Source organism: Thermobia domestica, chromosome 3, assembly GCF_964235325.1.
Source record: "Thermobia domestica chromosome 3, izTheDome1.hap1.1, whole genome shotgun sequence".
Taxonomy (NCBI): domain Eukaryota; kingdom Metazoa; phylum Arthropoda; class Insecta; order Zygentoma; family Lepismatidae; genus Thermobia; species Thermobia domestica.
Genome location: NC_137456.1, coordinates 206997708 through 207020688, shown reverse-complemented (window position 1 = coordinate 207020688; position 22981 = coordinate 206997708). Strand labels below are relative to the sequence as shown.

At 35.2% G+C, this 22981-nt stretch overlaps 1 protein-coding gene across 1 annotated transcript in view; it reads left to right on the top strand.

Annotated features, from left to right (window-relative positions):
* The window catches only part of Dh31 (diuretic hormone class 2), a 623319-nt gene that overhangs the window by 386349 nt on the left and 213989 nt on the right, over positions 1-22981 (top strand). The window contains exon 2 of the mRNA XM_081752142.1: positions 20878-20998. Coding sequence (XP_081608268.1) covers positions 20907-20998 — 92 coding nt within the window. The 5' untranslated portion in view covers positions 20878-20906. The remainder of the gene's footprint in view (positions 1-20877; positions 20999-22981) is intronic.

The window sequence follows — 22981 nt, the reverse complement described above, 5'->3', positions numbered from 1 at the left end:
AAATCAAGATGTTGAATCTTCTCAGTTGTCATTACACTTTTGCGAGGATGAGCATTTTCATGCAAAATAAAAAGTTTTATTTGTGGGTGAATTAATCTAATCAAGTTTTCAGTTTTGTGAGAGTGATAGTACTGATCAAAATTGATGGTTGTGCACTTACGGGAATTTTATATGCACTATAGCATGAACGTCCCAAAGAGACTGTCACCATGACGTTGCCTGCTGATGACATAGACTTGAATTTGTTGGTGGTGTAGGCGATGTTTTGGGGTGATTCTCCATAAAGGTCTATTGTTTTTAGGTGCCCACCAAGTTTCATCACCTGTGACAATGTTGCTGAAGAACTCATCTTCACATTCAAGGAACTGAACAGCAGTTTTCAATTGTCCATTTCGTTCTATTTCATGTCAGAAGTTACCTTTCGCGGCAGCCAGTGTACATATACTTTTCGATGTCCGAGATCTAAGATTATCGCCTGCACTAGCCTCATGCAACTTGTCATTACAAGCTCTGGTTGTGTGAGGCACCGGTTCTATGTAATCAGTTCATTTATACGATTGTACTATAATTCATCCGTTGGAGTGTGTTTCTTTCCACTCCGTCGTTTTCAACCAAAATAGGGTTCACTCCTGTGTATTTTTATGTTCGAGCAAGAAGCGTCCAAAGTCTTACCTTTCTGTTGTCTACCCAGTTCTACTCGTAAACAACTGTTGTTCTCTAATGCACGTCAATGAAGATCTACCTTCTGTCGTGAGAAATTCTATCATAATACGCTGTTTCACTCTCACTTACATGGTGTTGCTACAATTCTATGAACCTTTTACTATAGATTTTGGATCCCAGTGGTGACCAATTTAGAAATTGCCAAGTATCAAGGGAAAAAATAACATCAATACAATGCAATGCTGGGCACAATAAGATATTTGTTTGCATCCTAGAAAAGTAAAGAGTAATGATATATCTTTTTATGGATTTAACGTTCCAATAATAGATTTTATTTTACTCTTTCTGTTTAAACTTGAAATGGAAGTAGTAGGGAGCTAACGCTTCTGGTTTTAATATTGGTTTTCGATAGAAAGAAAACAGTGTTAGACACCAATTAATGGTTATATAATTTGAATTTCATCTCCATCTTTATTCATCTATTGATACCAAAACAGTATACATATCACTTGAAGTCTCAATATTAGATTCCGATAATTTAAACATTACTCTAATTTCACAATGTGAAATGAAATTTACTTGTTGTTTGTTACCTCGAGTTTCAATTAAGAAAGAACCCAGACTATTGTTCAGGTAAGTGGTTAAGTAGATATAAGTTTGCTTTAAAACCCAAGGGAATACCAAAAACAAAAATTCTAATTGAATTAACTTTTTCAACTTTCTATATCAGAATACAATGAAATAATGTGTCAAATAAATTATTGTTGATTTCTATTAAATGTATTATAGTTACTTGTAATTCTAAACAGCTAATTGTAATTTACAATTTCTGAAATGAGTACTTTCTATTGTTACTGAACGTTGTTCATATTTCATGTCGTTACGCATTATTCACAAAGATTTTTTTGTTTCTTCTTTACGATTGATTGATAGAACGAAATCCGAAGATAAATTAGCAAAGCGCATGGGTTTCTCTTTACATTTTTGACAGAAAGCATAAGAAAGCAGCTTGATCTTTGTAATCCATTTGTATGATATTTCAAAGCAGTTGTATATATTAGCTACTATTCGTTAAGTAAATTGGACTTACATACGATATTCATCTAATTAATAGTTGATATAAATAAATTCTTAATTTAATGTAATATTGAATTTTTCCGACATCTAGTATGAAAGAGTTAGTAAAAAATCTGGAAATCCCGATTTCTCGTTTTTGAATTTATTCTCAAGCCATTCTGATTGAGGTTTATAGAAAGATCTTCCTTAGTCTCAACTAGCAAAAGTGAAAACTGTGTCTTCGTTAATTACACTCTGGTCAACTCTCTGTAAGAGTTTTCTTCTTATTTCTCTTTGTCAATGGTTTTACTTCGAACGGATTCGTACTGTATATAAAATAAATAAGTTAAACACGTAATAAATCTCTGCTATGAGTGAAAACACTCTAACATTTGAATTGACACCAACTAAGGAATTGTAATTAGACTACAGGCACAAGTAGCAGTATTGTTATTTGAGTATTATGTACTACAAATGTACTGCTTCAATAATAAGAGTATCTGATAATGAAAATGAATCTGGAATAACACTGTGAAATCCATACTGATGACGATACTTTATTATAATAAGGAAGTATGCGGACGTCTATCAAAGTTGTCGTCTTTATAGAACGTTTGAAATAAGAAGTAGTATTGTATCTCATAGTAAATATTTAGATGGTGAAATCTTAATATTATTATTATTATTATTATTATTATTATTATTATTATTATTATTATTATTATTATTATTATTATTATTTAATGTATGTCTTATTTGACTACAGTCATCAATTTTGGTACAGAAATCCCCAGACCTAATCATGCACGAGCCTTTTTCTCGATTTTAAAGTGGGGGGTCGGATTGCTAATTTAAACTATATGGAAAAACTTTGCACGTTTCTCGCGATTTCTAATAACGCTTGTACATATGCAACCCGCATTATGTCATGGTTGTGCGGGTTTACACAACAGCAGATGATAAAAGGCTATAGGAAATGGCGTAAGGAGTGTTTCTTCTCTTTTAATTGGTATTCTGAATTAAGACCCGGCAACGAGTCCTTGCAGGTAGTAGAGAAATAAAAATGATATGAAAAATCAAACAGATAACAGGAAACTATCAATGTAAAGTTCAGTGTATAAATGTGCAATTCCGTGTTATTACAAACAGTTCGATAGTTCCTAAATCATGCATGCACAAAGAACAAAAATATGCTATAACCTCTTGTGTCTAAAATTACATGCACTGGGACAGGCACGTAGCCAAGGGGGGGGGGGGGTCCGGACCCCCTCTTCGAGACCAGAAAAGAAAAAATTAATGAAGGATGAAATAAAATGAAATGAGAAAAAGAAGGATCAGCGTTAAAAATAAAGAAAAACTACAGGAAGCTTTTGGTTACTTTTTCTTATGAGGAGATTTGTATTACTTGCAGTACATGGTGGCGAGGTAAGCGAGATATCCTGGAAGAGTCAGGGAATTTGAAATTTCAAGAAAAGTTACGGAATTCTCAGAATTTCTGTTACTAATCAGGGAGATTTTAAGCTTCCGAAAGTATAGTGTCTTTGTGTAACAGCGTGACCATTTTTTATCATAATTTTTCGTCATCGCATCCTTGCAGTATCAAACATGTTATTTCAAGAATAATTTTTTACTGCTCCTTTAACCTGTCATTTGGAACCGACAGTAGTTGACGGAATAATAAAAACAAAAAAATTATGTATTAAGAAAGTTCTGTTAGCATTTGATTCAACAGAGAAAGGAACGCAGATATTATAAAATAGTTTATAAGACATTATTGAGCATGTACTTTTTATAATAGTTGAGGTCATAATGAAAGGAAAATTGTTATATTTGAATAGAGGAAGGACGTATGTATTGTAAAATCTTTTTCAATACGTTTTTTATTATTATTATTTTACTCGAGATTTCTTCATAGTTTGTTAATTAAATACTTACCAACATATCCTCATTTTATTTTTCTAACAAACCAATACATGTTAATAATAAAGTAGTTTAGATTGATCGATCTCCTGGGCCTTCTGAATTTCATGTCACCCCCGTTACGAAATCCTGGCTAAAAGAACCAATATATGTTCCAGAAAGTAGTTTAGGGTGATCAAGCTCCTGATGTGATGACCACAGTATTTCATGTCACGGACCCGCCCTTCTTCATGAAATCCTGGCTACGTGCCTGACTGGAACTTTATCATATAACTTTTAAAAACTTTGTTTTCTGCACTCTTACCTAAAACGTGGGTTGCTTGTGTGAAAAGCAAGTCCCTGGAAGTAATTACCACGGATAGATTTTTCTTACTTTTCGAGTTATAAATAATTACAGTCGCAGCATTATAGCCAAATTAATAGACTGTAATAATATTTAAATTCTATTAAATGTAGTAGTATCAGTAGTTAATAGTTATAGCATATTGTGTAACCAAAATGACCCGGGCATGAGTCCGAATAGTGCGTTCTAAGTTGAAATGTTTAAACTAGAAAACTGTTGTAATTATAATGATGCTGGATATTTTAAAATTACAGTATGTAGTAAAAACATCACATCAAAATATAAATTACCTAAATTAAAATTGCTTAAAGTATAAAACTTGAATCAAATGTTGAATATAATACTCTTGTGCTTATCCGATGACCTTATTGTTTGTATACCCCATGGATAGTTTCTTTCGCGTAGCAATAACATTCTCCATTACAACATGGATTTTCATACAAGAATTATCAACAATATCAACCATCCCATCAATCAATTAATAGAAAATGAAGAATGAACACTCAGAAATTGTGTTCCTATGCAAATGAAATTTTATCCACATACTCTACAGATTTTTACCATGTAAATCAACATGCATGGTGCTGCACCTTTGAACAGATAAGGTCCATCATGGCTATATGAATAGCCTTTGAAAGGAACGCTGGAACCTATTTCGATCCAATTCTTTGTACAGAATATACAGGGTGGCCAAAACATCACGTCAGTTGTCTGTGTACTATCAATTACTTTCAATGTATGCCTGCACAATTATATGAAGCAGATTGTAGATCTGATTTCCTGGGATTCTACATTCCTTCCATCTCATGATGCAGTTGGTGAAGGTTTGTTGCTGGTGCTACAAACAGGATCAGATTAGGTCCAATTGAGTCCCACACATGTACCCAATAAAGCACACATCTTGTAATCGTGCAGGGAAAATAACGCCAAAGTAAAAACAGCTCTATTCACTCAACACAATAACATGTCACCAAATTGCTTCTTTCAATACGTCCTTGAAAGAGGGCTGCATGCTGGCAAGGTGAGAGAATGTCAAGTGACTGTGATCCTGCACCTGTGACTGTGATCCTGCGTCTAGCAAACTATTGAAGATTTTTCTAACTGACATTGTGGATTTAACACTGGTCCTAATCTATAGCACTGTCGTCGTGTGGTTTGGAAGTTTCTGCAATACTTGCATTGAGCAAACATAGACATCCACTGCTCTCCGGACAAGAAGCATGCGTGGGCACCTTCCCTGGATCAATTGTGTTACCATAAATTGACAACGAACACTTTCGTACGTAACGACCATCCGCAGCTCTCACTGAAACTCCGTTAACTAGTGAACTGAGTTTGCATACATAGTCCTGGCATATCTCTCACGTTTTTTCTTTAAGAATTTAAGGAACAAATGAATATTCCTGAACTATATTTGAAATTGATTTACCTCTTAAATGTTAGCATGGAATCAAGCATACGAAGCTGAGACAAATATGTGAGTGTTACGCTAGTAATTCTAATAAATAACCATGAAACACCAGTACGTAAAGAATAGTCAATTCTCCGTTTCAGATTACATGAAATGAAATTAAATCTTTGAGTTTTACGTCCCACGCATATGCCGGCTAGGCTAAAGGACACGGTGAAGATAAGAAATGAATACAATGGTGGAATGAAGAAAGTGGGAGGAAATGGGAGAATTCCGAGGAAAGTCACGCACACGTTGTTTGTCCACCACAAAGTTCACTTGGCGGGAGCTGGGAACGAACCAGGGATCCTATGCACCAGAGGTGAACGCTCTACCACTGAGCCAGCGCGGCCACCTTTCAGATTACACTGTTACTAAGTATGTATATTAATGAATATTTAATCGAATGATTTTACATAATCGATTGAGTAATTCAAATGAAAGAAATAGGTTAAGCAGTGTTCGCAACATAAATTGCTTTCGATTTCTTGAATATTTTGAACTCTTTGTACTGAATAAAGTGTTTAAAATCAAGTTCAATAACTTTCTTAGTAAGACTGGAAATGTGATTATGCAATGGCAAATTCGTTATTTTTCCTGTAATATTTGTGTCACACATCATATTTTAAAAAATGTCTTCAAGGGGAAGAAATCTCTGAACGCCTAAAACCTTCAAGGCTGGAGAGTGTAGTTGGTTTCACCGCTACTGCTGATGTGATTTTCCTCATGTTAAACTGTAGAGCTGTCACTCTAAAAGCATTTGCGAAAAAAATCCTCTTCTTCAATTTTTCATTACAAAACGGTAGCAAAGGGAAGAATTGAGTTCAGGTAATACAATTAGATAATAAATTTAACTATGTATGGAGTTGCAATGTATTGGCCTTGAGCCATAGTTTTATGTAAAAATGGTTTTCCTTATTCGCAGAACACCGAATAGTAGCTGTAAACCACAGGGTAAAGACGATATATATGAACATTTCCTTGTGTTTCAAAAACTAGTTTTATTTTCTGTTTCCTTGTTTAAAAGCAAAAACTTAATTAATTTAGGCAATGGGAAATATATTACATATGTAGATCTTAGTCAAATATTATTTCAGAGTAGTAAGTTTCCTGTAAAATTATAATGTTCCTCAATTTGATAACAACTGAAATTACATTTACTGCGTTTGTAAAATGGTAATTTGCATTTTTCGACAATTAGCTGCAATTACCCTTATTACATTCACATTATAGTTATAAACTTACAGCATGAACTACTGCTTCTAGCTAAAACATGCGAAAGTGTTCATTTACTGTATTTACGTATATAGGTGTGGTTAAGTACAGTAAAAAATTCTCATGTTGATAGGCTTTTATCTGCGTTTCATAAGTAATTGGATATAAATTATTAAATAAAAAGAAGTATACTTTAGTTACCGATGTAGGCAACAAGCATGACCTGATTCTCCGATAATTCATAAGATACATTTACAAGGATTGAAAGGAGAGATTAAATATGTTGAATGGAGTAGAAGGCAAAAACTGAGTTTAGTTTACTTCAGTTTAATCTAACTGATTTTATAAATATGAGCTTGTTTATCAGTATACATTAGTATATTACGTAAGAACTTTCTTGATATGGAAGTTAGGAAACAAAAATTACAAATTTTAGGAGACAAATGTTACTAAATATTCGGGAATGCGTTTCAATAGAACGTACTTCTCTTATTTATAGAATTTGCGTCAGTTGTCTATGTGTTTTTATATCTTCATTCCATGTATTATGGTACGTATATGATAAGTGAAACGTATCAAAAAATTTTAGACCAGAGCATTGATCCTTAAAACAACATACATTTATTGAAATCACGCACTTGGGACCTATAAGGTTGTGACGTTAGTGAATATGTACGTACGTAGGTTACTCCACAAGTTAACTCTTGAATCAAAGCAAACTTTTGAATTCTATTTTTTGTAATTGTTAGTAATTGAGTCAATGTATGGGAAAAATAACTAGCAAGTGTTATTTTCAAGTTCTGGAATGACAACTTTCCTGCAACATCTGAAGGCATATGTCACTGATAACAGTTTCTTCAAAAGAGAAACTTCCTATGATACCACTACTCTAAATACCACCCCAAAGAGTGGTACCAGGGACGTTTAACTCTTCTGTTACGATTTCATTTGATTGGTATCACTATAATAAACAGAATTGTGTCTGTTTAGACTACTGTTCATCTTGAATTACGCCTTATCTGTTTACAAAATTCGTTTTCAGAAGTCTCTGTCAGCTTTGTCTGAATGAAAAAAACACTCACAAAACTCAACACGCCGGTCCAGTTTACATTCATACCACGCATGCAGAAGCTTTCCCGGTCAGGTTTCATTTTCAAATTTCTTAACATATTCCTTAAAAAGTTACATGTCATTCCCAGGCAGCTTCACAAATCTGTCTTCAACCTTGGGGGGACGGGGAAGACCGTACCTTTTTTCCTAGCGATGTTCAAAACATTTATGAAGCTGAAAAATAACGCTGTAGGGAATCTGGGGAGCAGAGTTGTCTTCCACATTAGGAGATTTGAGGCTTATTCTGGGGGAAGGGGGAGGTGAAACTCATATTACGGTAGATGAATCTGATTTCTGAGGTAAACTTGTATATTACGTATCAAGCAATGTAGATGAATTGGCAGTCGGACACAAATCGTCACATTTCTCCCCAAAAAACACATTTCAAATCGGATTATTGGGGGGACAGTCCCCCCAGTTCCAAGATTGAGGAGAACATGTCCCTCTCATTCCCCCGGGATTTGCGCCAGTGTTCTCAGGTTACGTGCGCACCTTTTAGTAGACTTCTTTGGGGTAGAAACATAACTCTGGGTAACAAATTTTGTGTTTTCTTCATTCGTACACTTCGTGGTCATAGGCTTCGCGATAAATCATACACAAAGCCTGTAGTCGAGAATTGTGTTAATTCATCATGGTGACTCCATACCTGGAAATCTTCTGGTCTGCTGTTACCGCATTCTTATTTTTGTTCTGTTTTCACCAAGTTTGTAGCATGAAAATAATTATTCCTTTGTTAATTTATGATTCATCTTAATACTTGTGTTAATTTTATATTATTCTTACTTTTAATTTACTATAATTTTTAGTTATGTGGGCTATTTCATGACAATATTACCTCAAAAATAATTTTATATGCCTATAACCTAATAAGAAGTGCTTATGAAAGAAATAAAAGTAGTGTATATTACTGATATTTGCATAAGTACATTCCATTAAACTCTTTGTAATAAATTGCTTAACAACTGAAAGAAAGGTAGTCGATTTTTTAAATATCTGCTTAAAATACCAAAGAACTTTGCAACAATATTAGGCTTAGCAACCGAGAGGAAAATTTACTTGTTTCTTGCTGAACAGAACAAGAAATGTTATCTTCTATTTCAAGTCACGGAAAACAATTCTTTCTTTCTATGTCTGCTTTCTTTCATCTATTGACAAGATTTAGAAGGATTACAAAATAAGGTTATCAAACTAAAACATAAAAGAAATCTACCTTAAAAACCGTATTGGTAATCAAATTATAGTCTTATCTTTAAATATTTGATTATATACTTTTTATGAAAATATATAAGAAACCTTGTTGTTGCTTGTTATACTTACCTCCTTAACTATACCTATAACACGATAAAACAAATGTCACATTATTAGTCATGAAATTTAGGTATATTAAGGATTATTTACTTGCTCAATTTTAAGATAAATAATTTCTCTGATTATTTTTGTGATCTATTGAAACTCAAATTCACTATAGTTCTGAAATATGAAGGAGGAGATATATTCCTACCTTCTACTTCACTTAACATTAGAAACTATAAAGTAACTACTATTAAAATATTAACTCAAACAAATGAAAATGAATCGCATAATCTTGATGAAAAATTGCTACTGACACTATGTAAACCATACGCGCACAAAACAACAGTAATATTCAAATTTAAAGGTTTCTTGTGATCTGATGTGGTATATTTGTGTAACTTGAATACTTGTTGGGTCACTGTGGTTCAGTGGTAGAGGATTCACCACTGGTGCATGGTATCTTTTTTCGATCCCAGCTCGCGCCATGTGAAGACAAACACCGTATGCCTGGGATTTCTCGGAGTTCTCCCGTTTCCTCCCACTTTCTTCATTCCACCATTTCATTCATTTCTCATAATCACCTTCTCGTTTAGCCTAGCTAGTATAAAAGTGGGACGTAAAACTTTAAAACTTTCGAATACTTTGTTCAACACTATGTTTAATCATTCCTAATATGACGGATTTAGGTATTCAATCCTGGTATATACGTGAACGAATTGCTCGAAGAGATGGATCCCGAATATAACTAACTTGTAAGTAAAAATACTAGCTTTTTATAACAAAACAGGAAGAAAAAACTAAAATAGTGATTTCAGGCCTAATGGCGTGAGTGTTATCATATTTATCATAACATAGATATCACAATACCATCTTCTTGTAGTACAGTAGTTTATATCTTACAATTTGTATGTGTGAGTTTTAGTGTACTAGATCGAAGAACCAAATTTCAGTTAGTTCTATTTTTAAAAAATACATCTTCGACATTTAAAATCAGCATGATTTTATTGGATTTTGCGTATATTCTTGTTACTAGTATTGCATAAGTTTTCTACGGTCTAGGAGGAGCTTAGTTCGATTCTAGAGAAGAACACGACATCTTGGTTGTTATATCGTTAATCTACAGCCACCCCTGAGTCCAAGCGTCAAACTTCCAGTTACAATTTTTTTTTTATTTAATTCATGTAGTAATCAACTTCCTTATGAAAGTAATTTGTAAATCGTTTAGTTTTGGCTTATTAAACAGTGCACTTTGGCTAATCCTCTTCAACCCCTCAAGCATGTAAACCTAGCTTGTATAGTAGTTTTCCTTGTTCTTTACCTTCCTAGCTTGCGGATTTTTCGCTCTCTTAGGAATTTGGAGAACTCTTAGGTAAGGTAAATATTCTGAAAGCGAGCACGTGTTGATTCTATTATATAAGAAGATTAAAAAAATCAGCATAACTAGAAATAATCACAATTCACTTATAAGTGGTAGATTCTGAGATCCACCTCTTTAATTTCATCTGTTACCTGTGAATATTAAAGCCAAACTGAATGAAAGTATAGAAAGACTTTAAAATTTATACGTAACTTAAGTTATTAAGACAGAAGCTAGAACATTCAACTGAACGATTAGATAATATCCTGTAGATTTTTTATTCATTGATTCAAAGTGCAAAATAGCGCTTATGATGTAATAGCAGAATATCAGCTTTAAATGGTTTCCCTTGCATGAAGAAAGGTCTGATGTGCAAACTGTTTCCCAATGAAACAATAAACTACCACCTGCTGCGAACGCTCTTCATTTACGTAACCCGTTAATTAATCCGGCTTGTTTTCAGTTCATTTGAGGATATATTAACTGATGCTTTGATGACTTTAGAACATACCATGTCTCTGATTTACAATAACAAGTACACTGGGTCTCAAAAGAATGGAAAGTAAAATTGATAAGATCAAATGAAGAATTTACAAAACAGGAATCATAAAGAAAACTAAAAGAACGCTTATCTGGTAAAGAGAGCAAAAACTACTTGTATATTACATTAAAATTATTATTATAAAGATTTTGTTTGCCTTAAATTTTTATAAATAATCCTTAAGTCATATAGATAAATATTTTTGATTTAATTTGATTTTGAATGTAACGTCCCGCTGAGCAGCTAGACTTAATGAGATGTGGACCTACAGCTTAACATGGTATCCGTACCACATGAACTCCCGCCGAATCGAACCCTATCTGCCACCTCAAATATAGACAAATAGGTATAGGACCTATCTAATTTTTTAAATAAAAATTATGTAAATACAGTAAACTACACTGAGCCAAGAGTACGCTGTTAGATTTTTTTAATGATAGAACGTAGCAGCCTCTGTCCTGCCGGAAGAATCTACCGGAATGACTGTTGTAAACGAGCCGCCGTTCTACCGGCAGGACGCACCTCCTTAATGAAAAAAAATGTGAGTTTGTCCTTCGGAAGGACGGAAACCTTCCAACAGTACGCATGTTAATATACAATAAACAATATAAGAGTAGGTTTACTGTTTCCCAGTTATCACCGAAATTCGCTCTACTTCACACATGATTGGTATTTGGTGGATCAAAAAAGAAGCTAAACGTACACACGATTACCCTTAGAAAACATTACGCCATTATTGAACCAACAGTCGTACCAACATGATTCTTTTTTGTGCTAAAACTAGAGTTCATGCTCTTTCCACTAGGAGAACTTTTGTTCCGAAGGGCTTATACAAAGTACTCTAATTTATAGATAAACATGGTAGGACTTTCAGGATGTTACGTTCTGCTCGAGGACGTTGTACATTCTAAGATTAAATGCTCATGTCTCCGTTGTAAAGAAAACTATAAGCTTGTAATTTAAACATGACAATTTTGAAACATTCTTTTTCCAGTTTGCAACGCTGATATTAATAATATCAAGCTTCTGGTTCCAATAAACGATAATTCAACCAACAGCAATAACGCACGTTTTACTCGAAGATCAAACATAGTCCCCATCAGCATCGACGACCTTCTGCCAACGTCGTGGAAGGTCATGGATTCTATCGCGGCAGAACTTGGTGGGCCGTGAAGCGAAGAAGGTATCAAGTGCATTTTGCACTTCTACTAGGAATTTGAACTGGCGTCCTCTAAGGTGATTGTCCAAGGAATAGAACAGGTGATAATCGGACAGTGCAATATCCGGGGAGTATGGCAGATGCAATAATGTTTCAAATCCAAGGCGTAGAATAGTGTGCCGAGTCATCATAGCCACGTGAGACTTAGTGTTGTCCTGTAACAGGAGGACCCATTTGCAATTCAGAAGTGGTGGCTAAAGAGTATTGAGTGTTTCTTGGACACGGCTCAACTGCTGACAGTACACAGTTACGACCATGCTCTGATCAGCTGGTAGCAGTTTCCTATGCACGATACCGCGAGCAGTCCACCAAACACACAGGAGAATCTTCTTCTGGTGTAGTGCTGGTTTTGGTTGTTTTGGAACCGGTTTATGGGATGCTAACTAATGATGACGGCGCCGTGGAGCTTCGTACAGGACTCACTTCTCATCACATGTAAGCACCCTGTTCGGAAATGGCTCCTTACTCAGACGAGACAGCAAAGAAACACAAGCATCTGTTCGCGTTGCCTTCTGGCCCGGAGTCAAATCATGTGATACCCATCAACCCAACTTCCCAAGTTGATGGAGGTGCTGCCGAATGGTTTCTCTACTCACACTGAATTGTAGTCACAGTTCCTCACATGTCTGGCCACTGTTCGCCTCAATTGCTGCCTGAAGATCTTAATTTTCTACAAGAAGATCTTGGTCTTCTGTCACGTGGTGCGTCTTCGAGTGTTTCGTCATCGTTCTTAAACTTGTTAAACCACCGCTGCACTGTCTGCGTAGTCACGACATCCTCACCAAGGGCCTGGCATATCCTTCGCAGCGCTGCAGCGGCGTTTTACACTAGCCTCAACTCGTACACCATACACGCCCTTATGACGCTCTGTGGAAGTCCCATGTTCACTCTGTTCTTACGCAAGCTCACGGGTTCACGGTGTCCCTGAATTGCCACAACTAGACAGTATGTTGGATATAGCCACACCAACAACTTACCATCGCCTTATCTCTATTCACATTCAACTCACGGTGTGAGGGCCAATTAAACACAGATCTTCACAAAAAATGAGAGAACTTTCTTGTTACCTTTATACGTTGACTTGTTTTGCTAACCTCAATTCAAATAATAATAATAATAATAATAATAATAATAATAATAATAATAATAATAATAATAATAATAATAATAATAATAATAATAATAATAATAATAATAATGAAACTGCGAACTTATACACACGGCGCACTTTTACCCTAGTCTTTTCTATGATAAATCACAATGGATCCAAATTGTTCCCCAATGTCAAGGTATGCTAAGGATTGTTGAAACGATAAAGTAAGCTAACACTACCAAATAGAAAATTGTATATTCTTATTCATAACTCATATATGCTTCTTGTTTTAAACTATTCTTAATGAATCATTACTTTGTTAATTTGGAGTTTACTGTGTTTATCCGCAGTAGTGTCATTCGAGATTTTTGCTTACTTGGGGGAAGGAACAAAATCCTGTTGTAAGGAGAGTTTTAAATTTCTCCCTGTTGTGCCGTAAGGAGAGTTTTATATTTCTCATTAGCAGATTATTACACTATTGATTGAAATGTTCTAAATCTCAGAAATCTCAGACCTAGGGAGAAAATTCAACAACTGAAGCCCCAAATAACGCCCCTGCTAGGAATCACGGTGGCTCAGTGGTAGAATGCTCACCTCTGGTGGAAGACATTCCTGGTTTGCTTACAGGCTACGTGAGTTTGACGAGGACAACATGTGTCCATAGGTTTACTTAGGTTTATTCCCTCGAGATCCCATGTGGCTATATAGTTGTCTTCGGGACGGAATATTGGAGTTCGATACCCGGTGGGAGCTCATGTGGTTCGGATTCCATATTACGCTACAGATCCGCATTTCATATGGCCTTGCTGCTGAAAGGAACCATGAACCGTAATCTAATTCAATTATCCACTTGAGATTTTCCTGCTTTTTGTCATATTCTCATTGCACCAATTGCATCATGATGAGTTACTGTCTTCAATCATCCTTCTTATTTAAGCCAAAACACATAATCATAGTGTGTAAAATAGGAATTGCATTTCAATTCATTTTCCAGTGACGAGGTTTCCAAGGTTTTCCTTAGTGTTATCTCGCAAATACCGGGATAGTACTTCTATTTTCTTTCCCATTGCTGTTATATTACTTGTAAATTGTTAATTAGTTCAGCGTAAATTGACCACATAGGTTTTATTTGTATGTTTGTTCATACATAGATGTCTCCCTCAGATAATAACCGAGAAGTATTCCAGTCCGAAGGTAGTGAGTAGCCAGAGGACTTATCTCCCCTGTGACTATCTTCAGCCTCCTGAAATTTTCAGTTGTTTGTTTAGATGAATATTCGTGTATGTCCTATAAATAAGCAGCAAGAAACTTTTACGGTCTTTTTCTGCAAATAAATAAATAATAATAGTAACAAAACAGAAAGTTCCTATTGGTTGTGGGGTAAAATAAAAATTCCAATTTACAATTTTTGTATTTCCGGTCTATTGTTTCTCAGGAGGAAGTCGGAAAAAATATTTTAAATTTCACTGCTTTGTTATAGTGGAGGTTTACGTTCCTATTGAGTTGACAGATTCTTTGTATCGTTGAAAGAGACGAATTTAGCTCTTTCTCATTTTGAGAAATTCAAGTATTTTATCTGAAGAATTTTCAGAAGCTATTAAAAATCACGTTAAATTTGCTAATTGTTCAATGAATTTAAAATGTTTTATCATGTAGCTCATTAAGGAAAACCATAGTTCATAAGAATAACACATATGTACTAACAAGCTATGAATGTAAGTTAAATTCGAGTTTCTTTCCGACCCCTACCCATTCAAAAATTATCTCGACATGTTTTTTAATGCTTATCAAGATAGTGCATATGCTACTATAGTCAATAAGTTTCACGGAATGGACGCAGTGTAGCACTAGTGGTATACTAAAACTGATATGTGATATCCTGGAAGAAGAAGTGGAAGTTCATCTCTTGACCCAGCAAGAGGAAAGTCTGTGTATTGAGTATAAACAGATGTGAAAGGAGTCGATTTACGGAGGAAACAGTTTACAGGATTATGAACCAGTAGATCAGCCAACAACGGTCCGAACAGAACGCAAGATCGAAGAGGTTGCAATGGTTGTGCGCGCTAACCCTTCCCAGTCGGTAGATGACATCACAGCAGCAGTACGGATCAACCATGATACGTGTCACAGCATTCTGACGGATGTCTTGAACACGTCGCCTGTCACCCAGCGCCCTGTCCCACGCATTTTGACACAAGACCAATGATAAGAAGTGCTGATGCTGATGGAACATTCCTGAACCGGATAATAACAGGAGATGAAACATGGTGTTTCCTCTACGATCCACAAGTAACAAGACAAGCAGCCACCTGGAAATTGCCATCATCTCCAAAACGCAAAAAACCGAGGCAAGGCAGGTCAATAGAGAAAATGATGCTTGAGCTATTTCGAATGTCTATATGGACCTGTGTAATTGTCTGTCTGTGTGTGAACGTTCACCATGGGTTCTACTGGTTGCCTATACTCTGAGGGAACAGTACACGAATTTATTGACTTTCTAGTATTTCCATTCTTGATCATAAGTTTACGATAATCATAATTATGATGCAAAATAAATATCAATTCTGCCGACAGGTTCTTTTATCATTTGATGAAAAAGAAGCCTAGATAGATATGTTACTGTCAGACGTTCTTTTAATTTTCTTGTTGACATGAATTAGAAAGCAGCGGCGTAGTGTAAGGGAACGCCGGTATGCCCGGCATCCCCTATTAATAAGAAAAAGTACGTATTTCATTGTATATAATTTGTTTGCTTGTAATTATCACAATTATTTCCACTGCAATCTTCTGGATGTGCTCCCTCGCCTTACTTTGATAAGCGGAACCTACGCATGCGCGTCACTCAGATGCACATTTTCTATCTTTCCTCTTGTCGTATGCTATGTTCCTTGGGCATCCAGGCCTACTGCAAGAAACGGGGTTTTCGCCTGCTTTCTGCGGAGTGCGCATGCGCAACTACTTGCTTTCTTAACTCCATTCACCCCTTGCAACTCTACACTCTGCTTTAGATATACGCTGGCATATCTTCAAGTATTTCCAACTCTATCTATTTTGAACTAAGCTATAGTTTCTGTACAGAACGTACGAGCGCTAACGTCAAGGAAAGACAACAAAACAGAAATGGCTAGTTCAATGCCTTTTTGAAGCATGCCGGTTATGTAAATAATAGTATAAAAAATAGTTATACTTCAATCGTAATTAAATGCATCGTAATTGTAATCGTAATTAAAGGCAAACTATTAATCTTCATCATAAATACATAGTGGCGTGGCCAGAAATTCTTTGAGGGAGCTCACACACACAAGCATAAATATAAAGCATTCTGTAGAATCACTTTCACCGATCTGGTAGACCATTCTCGCCCCTCGCAAACATTGCTTGGGCCCTTCAGTCATTGGCACATATCCCGAGGAGATGAGGGCGACATGTCCCCTCCATCCGATTTGAAATTGTGATGATTTGTATCCGAATGCCACAAAGGAAAGTGGGATGAAATTGTTTCCCTTGACTTGTTTCATTTTAAAAAAAGAATCGTGTTTTTTAATATTTCATTATCATTTATTATTATTAGTCTATTTTCAACTCTTTGTTTAATTCCTATAACGATTCCTATAATGCTATTGTGATCATCATAATTCTGCTCAAATAAGAGCATTGTTGCGCCATACATAGTTGATTTTCTTTCATAGTTTTGGGGAAGTCATTATTTATATTATTACAAAACAAGTGTCCTAAAATTTTAATGTGGATCATTGTGGATGCGTAAATAGAAACATATCAATTATAAATATGCATGTATTCAGATTTCAGAATGTGTTCACGACACTTGATACGTATCACAATTTTATCTACATCGCCTGGTATATAATATGCAACAGGTTCACCTCAGAAATCAGATTCATCTACCGTAATATGAGTTTCATCACCCCTCCCCCCAGAGTATGCCTCAAATATGCCCTCCTCCCTCAAATCTGCCCTCCTCCAACTGTTGAAGACAACTCTGATCCTCCACAGCATTGTTTTTCAACTTCATAAATATTTTGAACATCGCTTTTAAAAATGGGAACGGTCTTACCCGTTCCCCGAACGTTGAAGACAGATTTGCGCCCCTGCCTTCAGTATCTGGATATCTGACAACGAAATACATACTTAGAAACAGGCCCCCAGAGTTGGTTTAAGTGTTTTCTATTTACATCCTCAAATGATATACGTATACACTCAGGGCCATATTCACGAATGGGCGTCTGAGTTTCGGACTCAAGATGACAAATTTCTAGGGGTGACTTTTTAAAGAACGAGATTGAAGTATGGTATGCGGAGAAAGAAGCTGCCCACGAGAAAGAAATAAAGGGAACTATACTGGAAACAATGTTCATACAACAGCGGGCCGAGTTTTCTTGTCACACGGTAGTGGTAAGAAGAAGCTGAGACAATTGCTTATTGGCTTCTGACGTAATCCACGCATTTGCTTCTGTATGCCCCACTAGGCCACCAATTACGGGGCCTCCCCCTAAATTTTTTACAACCCTATATTTCCCATCGGTATAGCTATGTATTGCTGATTTTAGTAGTATTGTATCGCACAAGTGACTAACTTTGGCATCCCCATTTCGAAATACCACGCTACGCTACTGTTAGAAAGGTATCTTTGTCTATGCAAATCTAAAGATTATAGAAGCGTAAGAGTTTCGAAGTTATTACTATTCGCTTAACAAGGAAAAATCTATGAAATATATTGGTATGTAAAAAACAAGATGATACTCTACATCTGTAGGACTCCATACATGTATGTGTAGATTTGGAAACATATTGTACATATAACACTCCATCATAATAATGTATCTCATTCTATCCGTAAATTGATGTGCTTTTGTATTAATTTATCAATCTATTAAATTGTCACTACTTAAGTGCATAACTATTTTACTAAATATACTTCACTCATACATTATTTGCATAAACGTTCCATTCCAAACTACTCTAATCTCCTTATTCTATGTAAAGTTCATATTTTTGTCAATTCACGAAAACAACTGCGGCGTCGAAGATCTTCATCCTTCGTCTCTAAGCAGTACAAGTTTTGTTTACTAGGTGGTAGCAGTTGAGGCACAGTACCTGAGCGAGTAACACGTGTTTCTGATGTTGACTGAGGACATGAGATTTTCGATTGAATAGCAACGGGTAATTGTGGACGTTATGCAACCCATATTAATCGCCAATTAGATTGTGTGTGTGGTAACAGTGTTCTTGTAGAAAATACTGTTGGGAAGTTGGTGCGTAAGTTCAAAGCAGGAAGAGCGAGTATGAAGATGATCGGAGTTCTGGACGTCCAAAAGCAGGATCAACCAACGCTAACATTAACCATGTTGAAAATTTTATCGTGGAAGATAGTCGTGTCATCATCCAGGAGATTTGTGATACACTGAGATTAACAGTGGGAACAGTAGAATGAATAATTACAAACGATGTGGCGCTAAGGAAAGTTTCTTCTCGCTGCATTCCACGAATGTTTAATAACGATCTAAAGAAGAAAGAATTCTATCAAGTGTCCAACAATGAGACGCTTCAGAAGAAAGAGATGTAATTTCTTGGAAAGTGTTGCGACGTGTTGAATCTCTGTTATGAATCACAGATTCCAATATTCAACACCAAAGCAAAAAGGCACAGTGATACAGAGGAAACACACACATTCAACCCCGTCCTAAAAATTTCGTTAGATTGCATCCAATGAGTAGTGCTGTACGCTATCCTCTGGAATTCCCAGGGAGTGATATTTTCCCATCCATGTTCCGAAAGGTCATACAATTACGGGCAAGTATTCTCATACACTTTTTAATACAGAATTTTTGTCAAAATTGACTGAAAAACGAATACAAATAGTGGCAATTTCATCCTCCATATGGTCAATGCCCGTCACATCATGCTATAGTTATGATCTCCTTCCTGGCTGCCCATAATATTGAACTTCTGCCACCCTCTGATTATTTCCAACCTCAAGGATTTACTTCGTCGACGCCATTTTGCCCAGTAGGTCATCCCTGGGAAATGCTATTTTCCAGTATCTGAAACATATCCCCAAAGATGGCTCTGCGACATGCTATACAAAATGGACGGACCGATTGCAACTATATATCAATAAAGAGGTAGAGTTTGTTGACCAATAAGCACAGGTTAGTTCCCTGTTCCTTTTCTTGTTCCTTGTTTTTGGAAATTATAACAGATCAGCACTTACTTTTTATGTGTATTTCGTATTTACTCAACAATGATATACCTGAAATTGGTAGGTATCCTTATAGCGGTTCATTGCCAAGGAACTGAATGAAACAAACCAACAAGATAATTACATAGAATCAAATCATGCCAAACTATTCGACAATAGCAATGTATTTAAGCAATTCGCTAAAACCTGATGGATCTACTATTCCTTGCTCCTAAAAAAATATCATGGGAACTATTTAACGTTTATTAAATCTTTTGTTTCTTCACTGAACATTGGACAGCCCTTAGTAGATTCATTAGTTATATTATTACAACTTTTAATCTTCATTTGCATAAAAACTGACAATATTGAACACATGCAACATACAGTATATATTTTTGGCGGACTATCCGGATTAGCACCAAAGCGAATGTCTAAACTGTTTGGTCTCGTCGTGAACGACTAGTCAGAATACTTGTTTTTGGTAAAGTGGTGCATGTTTCGTTTCCGATCGTAGAAAATTATTATTAGCTTAGATCATGAAAAATAAAGTTGAAGAAAGCAAATCAAAGAAATGTGCGATACGATAGGCTGCAATGTAATGAGATCATAAAACAGAGTGATATTAAAATCCAACAAATTGTCGTCCTTATATTTTAATAATACTATAATCCCTTCTAATCTTTTAGAAAATATTTTAAATCATTCGCTGTTTCATTGTTATGGAAACTAATTTATTTTAAAGAACTGCTTTTATCTAAGAAGTGGAAGCAGCACAATAATTCTTCACTTCCAAATATTGCTTTTTCTATAACAAGGGGTTTTTGTTTTAAGTAATTCATAAATATCTTACTTTATTGTCTACACTAACGAAAAATATCTTGTTCTCAACAGAAAAATAAGAATAATAATCTTATAGTGATTCCTGATACTCTTTAATGTAATTATTTGCATTTTGGCTATAAATGTAATTAGAATTATGTGTTCATATTTTAATTGTTCAATGAATTTCATTAGCTTGGCCAAAAGAATATACAAATATATGGAAGTAAAGATAGGATTATTCTATGCTGCAGCCAAGTTGACGTTTGGCATGAACAAATGATCTCTCAATGTGCTAATGCAAAACCTCCCCCTTTTTTTATTTTTTTTTTCATTTCATTGGGTGAATATTGCGACATATTTACAAGGTTTTCGTCTCACTTGCAACATATAATTTGTCGTCCGAATTGGATTTCCATATTACAGCATTGGCGAAGTCACTGTAAGTGGATTGGTTGACGTGACAGCATTAATCAATGTCAAACAACACTTCGGCTACTGCATGTAATAGTCAAACCTATAGCTTCGTTGATATTTAAATTAAATAAATGTTGAATGTGATTGGAAACTAACATAAATGTATTTTCTTTTTCCAGATCACTTGGCCTACATTCAATCAATCATAATGAATCCGTCATCTGTTATATCTTGTACTATTCTATTCGGAGCCATTTTGTTCTTCGGCGTTCAAATCAGCCAAAGTGCACCTGTCAATAGGTAAGTGCTTGAAGATGTTAATAAATTAGCTGAATGTTCATTAGCTACGGTGTGAGGTAACGAAACCAATACTAAATACCGACAACTGATATATAGTAAATGAGTGGCTCCCAACCTTTTTGGCTAACTACACACTTTACTGAACACTCACGACATCACAAAACACATGCTTATATTTTACTAATAATAATATCGGTGCGTGACCCTGCATAGCTCAGATATTTTATGTTTAATCTCTTGTTGTATGGGGGCCGATGATCACGCACATTTATCTCTAATTGAATTACTAAGATTAGTAACGTAGGAAAAGTATATCGAGCTCCTATTATGAAGAAATAAAAATTAAGCATATTACATATAGATTATAGCTAACATTCTAACTTGGTGCTGAAATCTCATATTATTCTGAAATGCCAAACCAATAAATGTGTAATTTGATCTGAATGTGGCAGTCGAATTTTATGAGTCGGAGTTATCAAATTCTAATGTATCGTTACTAGCCAATGGAAAATTCGTTTTTACGACTAATCTCTATTGGTGATGCTAACGATGTTTCTCCTATAACTGTTAGACGATACTCTCAATTTTCACACTTGGCCTTCTCGAATCCTTTGTTCATTTATCAATGACCTAATATTAGTTTTCTGCCGAATTCCACAATAATTTCCTAGTTTCGTCATTTCCCGTAGGAAAACAGCTTTAATCTCCGACTCAGTTTTTTTCTATGCCTTATGTGCGGGGAATTCATATGTATGTGTTTTGAACCTTGTTTATATATCTCTTATCTGAGTGACCTGCAGCTCCAATGAATGACCGCACTTTATTCAAAATTAAAAGCGAATATTTTACAAATTATCTTGCAAATGAATAATTATTTTTCCTTGATCGTTATATTGTCGTGTAACGATATAAATTATAGATATACTATTGCAGACTGTATGCAATACTGAACATTGTTGCTGCCGCTGGAAGAGTTGGCTGGTACAGTATGTCTCAAAATCAATTTTAACTAATAAATAAATACATAATGATATTTTAATTCTAAACTTTCACGACATACTGGTTGGGAGCCATTGTTAAATAAGAGCAAAAACGTTAATACGCAAGCTGCTGTGACAACTATGTTAAAATTGATGCCTTCTGACTCGTATTTTATTTTAGTTATTTATTTTTTGTTTGACATTAATAGCCGACAAATTGCAGTCAGTGATTTTAATATATAAACTTCGCTATAAATTCGTGATAATCTCATTTTACAAAGCTATCAAACAAACTCTGCTTAGGATTATCGCCAAGTAAATACAAATATTTCATATTAAAAATTAGAAACGTGTGTTCCTGTTCTGTTAGATTAATTATTGCTGTTAGATCAAACAAACGTTTCGTAATCATACGATTAACCAAATGTAATTATGTACAGAAGATAATTTGAATAACTAAATAAAATGCAACTTATGTGATTATGACGTCATTTGACCAGTTTATTGAGTAGTACAGATTATATTCGTTGAAGAATTAAGGCATATGCAAATGTAACTTGTGAATTATTTCCAGAGGAGTAGGGAATCATTCTTCATGCATTGTAGCATTCAGTTGCATCATTGATAGTGGAGGAGGAAATCTGTATGAAAGCGAGTAATTTGAATTTTGGAATTTTTCAGAGATTCCCTAAGAATGACTAATCCCTAAGGATGATAATGAAACTATCTTTACATTCTCTATATTAATAAGTCGAAAATACCAAAGTGTGAATTGATTGATTGTTACTTCATAAAGTGTGTCTACTGAAACTTGGCTCAAAATCTAAAGTTTTCGAATACAATGAATGTGTCTAACGTGTCAGATCTTACTTGTCAATATATAAGGAAGGAACTGCATACTAACTCTTCATTCAAATTCTAGAGGTTCAGAAGAAATCACCTCTGCTATAAACCGTGATTCCATTTAGTAAGTCCACAATACGAAGCAAAATTAAAAATAGAT